The sequence below is a fragment of the Epinephelus moara genome, chromosome 13 (assembly GCF_006386435.1).
Source record: "Epinephelus moara isolate mb chromosome 13, YSFRI_EMoa_1.0, whole genome shotgun sequence".
In the NCBI taxonomy this organism is placed as follows: domain Eukaryota; kingdom Metazoa; phylum Chordata; class Actinopteri; order Perciformes; family Serranidae; genus Epinephelus; species Epinephelus moara.
The window spans coordinates 7,013,227-7,022,416 of NC_065518.1; the positions used below are offsets into that span (position 1 = coordinate 7,013,227).

Genomic DNA, 9,190 nt, shown 5'->3' on the forward strand with positions numbered 1-9,190 from the left:
CATGGTATGACTAAGTCATGGTATGGTATGCTGTACATAATCACGGAAACTGTCAGTGTGTCATTCTGTCTGTCCCACGTTTTTCTACTCACTGACGTGGTCAATCTATGTGAAACTGCACATAGGCATCGAGGACTGGCATAGGTAGAAGGTGACAAAGCTACCAATGGGTATGGACTAGTACTTTATCATTCCTCAAATCCATTTTTCTCACTCTGTTGTCATATACACACAGGCCCGAAATACACATACATGCTAGTAAACTGGCACCTCTCCAGCTACGTGGATGTGGACTTGGACCGGTGACCCTCCAGTTCCCAACCCAGGTCCCTATGGACTGAGCTACTGCCACCTCCTAGATGCATTTGAATCAGACTTGAGTTCAGACAGCCTCACAGCTACGCTCATTGAACAACACAGAATGAGCTGTTCTTGCTAGGTGAAAGTATTCTGCTTTGTATTTCTGCATTCTATTCACTCTGTTTGGTTTTATCTCTCACTCTTTATGTTAAGATTTCAGTGGGGTGCGTGTGGGGTATTGTGTCTTCTTGTGAAAACAGAGCCGGTCTGTTGCAAATGCCAGGGCTGCTCTCTGATCTGCGTGCTTACCTTGGTCCGTGCATCTATCTTGGCTCCTCTCTCCAGCAGCAGTCGCACCATGTTGCTGTTCCCACGTTTGGATGCTACGTGCAGCGGTGTGATGTCATTCTGCGGAGAAAGAAAAGCACCATTTCATCATTCAGCCACAAAGAAAAGACGACTCAGACCCTCATAAGCCCAGTTTAAGTTGTTATTTAAAGAAAAGGGGAACAAAACACAGCACATCCTAACTCAGTGCACATATTATCAGGTAATGAAATTGTGCATACAAATAGCTACAATTACACAATCTGTGAATACATTTCCACTGAAACTGAAGCTGTCCAACACATTCAGACAGCCTGTCTGTGCCTGCAGCATTTAATACATCTGACTTGTCTGTAATTTGCAGCTAGAGGGAAAAGGCTTTATCTGACAGTGTAGGAGGAAAATGGATAAATATCCCCCTCTAGGGGAAAATAACCACTCCAACAGCTGCAGCTGCACAGTTACATGCTTTAATCGTTTTCTTGCTTTCTTAGTTTCAAGTTTTCATAGTCCCTCTATGAGGCTAAACAAGAGGAGGTTTTAATGGGACACTGTGCACTGTGGAGAACAGAGCATTTAACATGGTCTGATAGCTATTTCATCGTTAAATCATCTGAATGGCTTTCATGTCTTTGAAGTAATGTCACCAGAACATATCATCTGCAGTTATGTGCAGTAACTGGTTGGTGGTTATTCCAGTTTCATTCCTTTACAGTCTACTTGAACAAATGAAATGACCTTTCCTGCTTCCCAGCCCTGTCTCAGACACTCAGCCATTTTGTTAGATACTTTTTAGGGCATTTTGCTTTTATTTCTTAGGAAAAAGGGGGGTGACATGCAGCAAAAGGCCCTTGGGTTGGAATCGAATCTGCAGCCGCTGACACAATGACACAGCCTTTGTACGTGAGCTAGTGGACGTCCAAGAGTTTATTTCTTCTAAAAAAGTTCAGTAACTTCCTAAAACAGCCGGGTTTACTGTCTCTGTCATGCAGCTGTCTGTTAGTCACTCACTCTACAGCAGGAAACAGCACTTCAAAATAAAAGCTCTGTGCTGGAAATTCTCTGCACTTCAAAATAAAGTGTGGTCTTTACAAAGTTGATACATTTGCGAGTCACTTACCATCTATTCAGAATGAACCCGTGACCCACCAGTTGGGAACCACTGGCCTAAATTTAACCAGTGCAACCAACAAAGGAAACAAGCGCTAGCCAATCATAGGGAGCGTAGGGCGGGTCTCTTTGTCACTGTCCTAGGATTCGCAAATTTGCGTCCCAGATTCATGAACTTTCACTCTACTGCTAATAGCACTAGAGTGCTTTGATCAGCTGTTCCAAGAGTTGTCCCCACTTATCAACTCCTCGTTGCTCCATTTAACACAACTCTCCTCTCTTTTGCTCTGATGTGAGTTACCTTCACGTGTCACTGGTGAAAGCTACGCAGTCACCCGCCACTATTGGAGGCAAGTTCTCTCAATAGCTATAGTTTGTAAAATGTCCTATCAGCACCAATTATCAGGCAAACCGATAAATCCCTTGACCTCTACTTTAACTAAAGCAGTTTTTAGTGTTAGGGTTAACCTGCTTAGTGAATCGACCACAAAATACAACAAAAAAATGCATTCAAAGGTAAATCTCATTAGAATTTAGTTTTCAAGTATTGACGAACATTGAATATTTGAGACACACCCAGTCTCCATGAACCCAGCATCCATTCCTTCAGTGTGTTGGATCATATAACACACAGACAACATGTATATGTGGCCTCCTGCAGACTGACGAGCACAGCTGTAGGATTACATGCGTCAGTACTGGATTCCTGCACACACACACACACACACACACACACACACATAACGTCCCGCCCTCTCATATGAGCGAGTGTCTGCAGCACTCACTTCAAAAGGTCTGTGCAAGTGTGTGTGTGCCATCTTTGAAGCGAAGTACCCACCCTCGCCTTGAAGTCCACAGCTGCCCCTCTGTTCAGCAGGAGTGTTGCTACGTTGATGTTGCCGTAGTGAGCCGCAATATGCAGGGGAGTGAAACCACTCTGAGAGGACGAGAGACACACAGAGAGACGGGATCAGTTAGAAGATGGAGGAAACAAAGATACACGTCTCTCTCAGCGAGCCACGAGCAAAGCATGATGGGGTAATAAACAGCAGGTTAGCCAGAAGCAGACGAGGGCTGAGCGGAAGTCAAACATGCTTTAAATGCTGGATTTTTCTTTTTATGATAAAATATATATTCTTATCTTTCTTGTGTAACAGTTACAGTGACGTTGTTGAAGTCAGGAGTTCAGGGAATTATAAATACAAGCAAACGTGAGCACATTAAGCTCCTGTCAAATGAAAACCATGCAACGGTTAATTTTAAATTAAATGTCCATTTAAGTTTCAATTCCATAAAAAAACAGACTCTTCTCTGATGTTCATCTGACAGGAAATACAGAGGCAAGACATGCAGGTGAGCATGCATCTGCATTGGTTAAGGGCAATCTAGATTTAAAGGAGCAGTGTGTAGGATTTAGAGGGATGTAGTGACATCTAGTGGTGAGGAATGCAAACTGCAAAAAGCTGAAACATCTCCCGGTTAAAACTCCTTCAGTGTTCATTGTTCAGGAGGTTTTACTGAGAGATGAATTATCCGCAGAGGTCACTTCATTTAAACCAGTAAAAACAGTCAATAAAGCAGTTTCACATTAAAAATCTGTGTTTTTCCAGCACTATCTAGAGCCAGTGTGTGGTTTGTCCATTCTGGGCTACTGTAGAAACATGGCGGTGCAACATGGTGGACTCTGTAGACGAGGACCTGGTCCCTATGTAGATATGAACGGCTCATTCTAAGGTAACTAAAACACAATGATTCTTATTTCCAGGTGATCATACACTAAAGAAAACATACTAATCATAATATGTTCCATTTCTGCCGATATATCCCCCTAAATCATCACACTGGACCTTTAATGGGACGAACTAAAGTCTGCTTTTAAGAAACTGTTCAAAGGCTTTAACAAAAGTAATGTTTATGCAACGTTATGTAACACTGGCCCTGTTTACACCCGGTATTAAAATGCTTCCTGGGTGATGGGATCATAAGTCGTCAGCCCTTACTACACATGTGAATGCACTCGATGCATTCTGAATGTGTCTTAAGATCTGATCACTCAGACCAGTCTTTTAGCAGTGTGCACACAATGTGTCCACACGGAAATGTCCCCTGTGTAGGTGGAAGTAGGTACTCATATCAGATATAAACAGGGCCTTTGAGAGATCACAGTAACCAGCTTGGATCAATATAAAAACTCAAATTTAGCACAAAGCTTCTGAAAAATTGTATCCAAAAAACCTCATTTACTCAGACAATTTTTGACAGTTCAGTCTATAGAAAATTAGTTAAATTTCTTGTTCTATTACTTTTTCAAAACACCAAACAAGATCCATCAACATGTTATTCATCATGTCATCAAAAGTAAAATCAAGGAGCTGCTCTATTTAATGCTGATTAAACTGCTCTCTGGGCACAGTGACAGTAATTATCTCAAAGGAGAGTCAGCACAATGTCAGACTCATGTTTGTTAAATAAATGCAATTAAATAAAATCTATTGGCATGCTAAAGCTCAGCTGATGACACTACTATCTCTATGACAGCTGAATGAGAGCCTCAGATGGTCACATGCACAGCCAGCGTTCATTTAGGTTAGACATGTACAGCATATACAACACTGAAGTAAGTTCAAACGTCATGACCATGTGCATCACAAGCAATCACTCAAGCAATGTGAGGAACAAAAGCACTTCTTCTCAAATATTGTTTTAACTGCAGCGGGATCATTTCACAGAAAGGTGATACTGTGGGTGGAGAAGGGGATGTCATGGAGGAAAAGGATAAAAACCTGTACTCGTATTTTCTGTAACAATTATTAATACAACTGCCAAAGACATGTACTGAACCATCTACAGTAAATGAGGACAAAAACTTAGAGGGTGACCGTTAGATGATATGGCACTCAGGAGCAACACATGCCAGTCGTTTTCTGGCCAAACCACAAACAGGAAATCATTTTTTGATCATTCAAAACCCACTTTTACAAAATGTTAGTTCTTCCGCTGAGATAAATTCTAGAAACAGGGGAAACACCTAGTTAGCTTAGCCTAGCATAAAGTCTAGAAACAGGGGGGAACAGCTAGTTAGCTTAGCCTAGCATAAAGTCTAGAAACAGTGGGAAACAGCTAGTTAGCTTAGCCTAGCATAAAGTCTAGAAACAGGGGGGAACAGCTAGTTAGCGTAGCCTAGCATAAAGTCTAGAAACAGTGGGAAACAGCTAGTTAGCTTAGCCTAGCATAAAGTCTAGAAACGGGGGGGCAGCTAGTTAGCTTAGCCTAGCATACAGTCTAGAAACAGGGGGGGACATCTAGTTAGCTTAGCCTAGCATACAGTCTAGAAACAGGGGGGAACATCTAGTTAGCTTAGCCTAGCATACAGTCTAGAAACAGGGGGGAACAGCTAGTTAGCTTAGCCTAGCATAAAGTCTAGAAACAGGGGGGAACAGCTAGTTAGCTTAGCCTAGCATACAGTCTAGAAACAGGGGGGAACAGCTAGTTAGCTTAGCCTATCATAAAGTCTAGAAACAGGGGGGAACAGCTAGTTAGCTTAGCCTAGCATACAGTCTAGAAACAGGGGGGAACATCTAGTTAGCTTAGCCTAGCATAAAGTCTAGAAACAGGGGGGAACATCTAGTTAGCTTAGCCTAGCATACAGTCTAGGAACAGGGGGGAACATCTAGTTAGTTTAGCCTAGGATAAAGTCTAGAAACAGGGGATAACAGCTAGTTAGCTTAGCCTAGCATAAAGTCTAGAAACAGGGGGGAACAGCTAGTTAGCTTAGCCTAGGATAAAGTCTAGAAACAGGGAATAACAGCTAGTTAGCTTAGCCTAGCATAAAGTCTAGACACAGGGAGGAACAGCTAGTTAGCTTAGTCTAACGTAAGGTCTAGAAACAGGGGGAAACAGCTAGTTAGGGACCTCCAGGAGGTTGTTTCATGCTTTACGTTTGGATTAAACAAACAAGTTATGTTGTGTACCACCTCTTCCTAACCAAATGCTAATGAATGCGTGAGCTAGCGACCATCAGATTGTTTCAGTGTTTCCCATTGTGTTAGCGAACACGCTAAGTGACGTGTCACTTGTTTGAAAAGCCGCTCGCCCTTGGTCTAGCATAGCTTCTGGCACCTCCAACCTATTTTCAGAGCAACAGCAAACTGCTCGTAGGCTTGATCAGGGCTCCACAGGCTTCCTGAATGATGTTGGCACTCGTAGTTAATGCCCAATTTTTCATGCCAGAGTTTGCTCGCTCACTGTACGTTAAGAAGAGCTGTTAATTGGTGAGCTTTAGAGGCGCTGGTAAACAGATTTTGTTACCTTTTGGACAGAGCCAGGCTAACTATTCCACTCTGTTTCCAGGCTTTATGCTATGCTAAGCTAACTGACTGCTGCATTTAGCTTCATATGAACCATACAGACATGAGAGTGGTGTCCATCTGTTCATCTAACTCTCGACACGACAGCGAATAAGAGCATTTCCTAAAATGTGAAACTACTCCTTTCAAGCTAAGCAGTAGGCCTACATCTTCATGGGGCCATGAAGATAATTATGTTTAAAATATCGTGTAAAGACTAAGTACGTCCACATTATACACAGCTTGACTAGAAAGTTGGTAGGTAGATCCAGCAGTGGGCAGCAGGAAGTCAAGTCTTTAGAAAATGTACACAGAATACTTTTTACATTGAATCAGTAAATAGTCATTGTGTTATACCCTCAGGTCGTCTGTGAACACAACAGCAGTAGCAGCAAGGAGGTCACTGCCATCTTTTAATGTGACAAACACATCGACAAAAAGTGTTTTCTGTTTCAATTTTTCAGTCGATTCAAATGCAAATGAGTTTTTTTTTGCTGCAGCAGCTTTTTCTCTGGATACGATTAACTACCATGTGCATATGGTAAATTGAGAGAACACCAGGCCTTGTTCCTTTACAAAGAACAGGTTTATTTCACCTGCTTCCCACTTAATGCAAACTCAAAACTCCCTCCATGTTTATCTGTCATCTTGATTAACAGTATTATGTAAAATTTCCACAGCGCTGATTCATATTGAGTCATGTGTCTCTTGTTTTCATTCACCTGTTAACTCCAGTCCTTTCACTTTGACATTTTCTTGATTGATGTTAAACTACCATAATGCAACTCAGCCCTCCTGCTATGAAAAATGTTCAGCAAGTCTTATGTTTCAATTAAAGCAGCTTAAAGGGATAGATCAGAAAACAAAAACAGTGATTTAACATTGCCGAACACAGGAGCTGCTGGTCTACCACGGCATCTATCAGTTAGTTTGTTTGTGTTATGTGCAACTCTGGTGTTTAAAAGGGTTCATTCAGATTCACCAAAGTCACATGGTAACACAACTTAATGAACATAGCAGTGGTGGACCAGCAGCTCCTGTGTTCTGCAAGGTGAAATTACTGTTTTTCTCAATGGAGTCTGGTGGCTTTGACAAGAACATAGATGGGGAACTAAAGCCGTTAATGCCTCCTCCGTCGGAACGTGCTGTCTGATGGCAAGGTAAAGCAGTGAAAATATTCTAAACATAGCATACGCTTAAACTGTTATTGATTTTTTTTAAGTGACTGAAATATATTTTGTTGCTGCCCCCATCCACAGCAGTACATTGCTCAGCTTCTGTGGCAGTACTCCTCTCTGCTTCTTCAAAATGGGAGCGTGGTGACCACCATCTACTGGGGTAAAACACTGAAGTACCCCACTTCAGAAACGTCAAACTATCTCTTTAATATGGCTCAGGAAAAACAGAAAAGTAGAAAAGCTGGAATTAATGGATGAAACTGGAATTTACGTTAAAAAAACAGAAACCAGAACATCAAAATGGCGAGTATAACACGACTCTGTTGCTGCTGTGGAAATGTACATTATGCTGAATTTTCTATGTGAGAGTTGGCTTCAGGTAATCTCACCCCCAAAATGGCTTCTGGGGTACACTTAGAGTAATTCTACTGGTTTTTATTTCATCTCTGCCTAAAAGCAGCAAGCCACTGGACGCACACAAAGCAAAAAGTCAAAATGCGATGCGGGTTTAAAAAACAGGCACACAGGTGAGCAAAAGCATTCATGCCAGCATTTAGCGCTCATGCTAGCAGACAGAAGGCTTTGGCTTTGCAATGGTGACCATGAGTGAGCGATGACAGGAGAGGAAGGAGAGAAGAAGAAGAGAAGACAAGATGTACCTCTGTTGTTCTATTCACCATCATCTAGAAGGGAAAAGGGGGGAAGTGGAAGGGTAACAAAAAGGAACGTATAGAGGGAGGAGGAGGAGGAGGAGGAGGAGAGAATGGGGTGGTTAGTGCACCACAACAACACCAACACCACAGTTGCACCAAGCTGTAGGATGGATATATGAGAACATGGCCGGAGATAATGACAGGAACTAAAAGGCAAACAGAGGTACACACAACTGGATGATGGACTGAGACTCTCCCTTATAGTCTGTTTCTTCTTCTGCACTGTGGTGGTAAATATATCTGCATTTTATTTTCAGCTACCAAAGCGAAAAACTACACTTCTCTTTCCCTGTGTGGCACTGAGGGTGTGACACGTTTGGAGACTTTTATCAGGTATATAACCGCTTGTTGAAAGTTTGTCCTGCATAAAATACGTTCAGGACTTTTTGCTTTTTTGATAGGAACCAACAAAAAGCATCATAACATTCAGAATAAAAATACACCTAAAACAAAACATATTCCTAGCCCCATGATGCCATGAGTTAATAATGGAGACAACTTAAAATTTTTCGTTGACTGAACCGGTGTTTAGTTACAGTTAGCAATATGCTGCATGTGTACTTCTTTTTCTTAGAGATTTTTGAGGAAATAGACGATGCAGGATGTAGGTTGAAAGTTCCATAGCCTTCCCTGAAATGTCACAGCGACACAACCCTCCTGTCTATGTTAGTAAGCTGAAACCATTTCCCTCAGTGGAAACAATGCTTATATTTACTTTAATTGCACAAATAAGAAACAATAAATTAAAAAGCCTCCACAAAAATAGCATTTTAAGTCTTGTGTGTGATTTATCCTGGCTTCATATGAGCAGAGGAAATCTCCGCTCATCGCTAGGCTAATTTATATAATGTAAAATGCCATAGGGTCGTGCTAATAACGTTAGCATGTTGTATTTGTTCGGAAAACATGTTTAATATAAGACAGTTGTTTTGTCAGTGAACCTTGTGAGTTGTAATGGAGCCGAATTTTGTAACGTTACCTTTGTTACATGTTGCTGTTGTCCCTGGCTTCATATGAGTAGAGGAAATGTTCGCCAGCCACTAGGCTAATTTATACAATGTAAAATGCCATAGACTTGTGCTAATAACGTTAGCATGTTGTATTTGTTTGGAAAACATGTTTAGTATAAAACAGTTGTTTTGTCAGTGAACCTTGTGAGTTGTAATGGAGCCGAATTTTGTAACGTTACCTTTGTTAAATGTTGCTGTTGTCCCTG

The 9,190-nt window shown here is 41.6% G+C and overlaps 1 protein-coding gene across 16 annotated transcripts in view; it reads right to left on the reverse strand.

Moving 5' to 3' along the window:
* LOC126400323 (ankyrin-3-like) overlaps nucleotides 1-9,190 on the reverse strand; it is a 236,498-nt gene that overhangs the window by 94,941 nt on the left and 132,367 nt on the right. For 9 of the 16 annotated variants that reach the window (XM_050060947.1, XM_050060949.1, XM_050060943.1 and 6 more), the window contains exons 7-9: nucleotides 7,921-7,944; nucleotides 2,576-2,674; nucleotides 610-708 (exon numbers count right to left, since the gene is read on the reverse strand). In XM_050060947.1, coding sequence (XP_049916904.1) covers nucleotides 610-708; nucleotides 2,576-2,674; nucleotides 7,921-7,944 — 222 coding nt within the window. The remainder of the gene's footprint in view (nucleotides 1-609; nucleotides 709-2,575; nucleotides 2,675-7,920; nucleotides 7,945-9,190) is intronic. The other 7 variants (XM_050060950.1, XM_050060941.1, XM_050060940.1 and 4 more) reach the window with 1 other exon arrangement.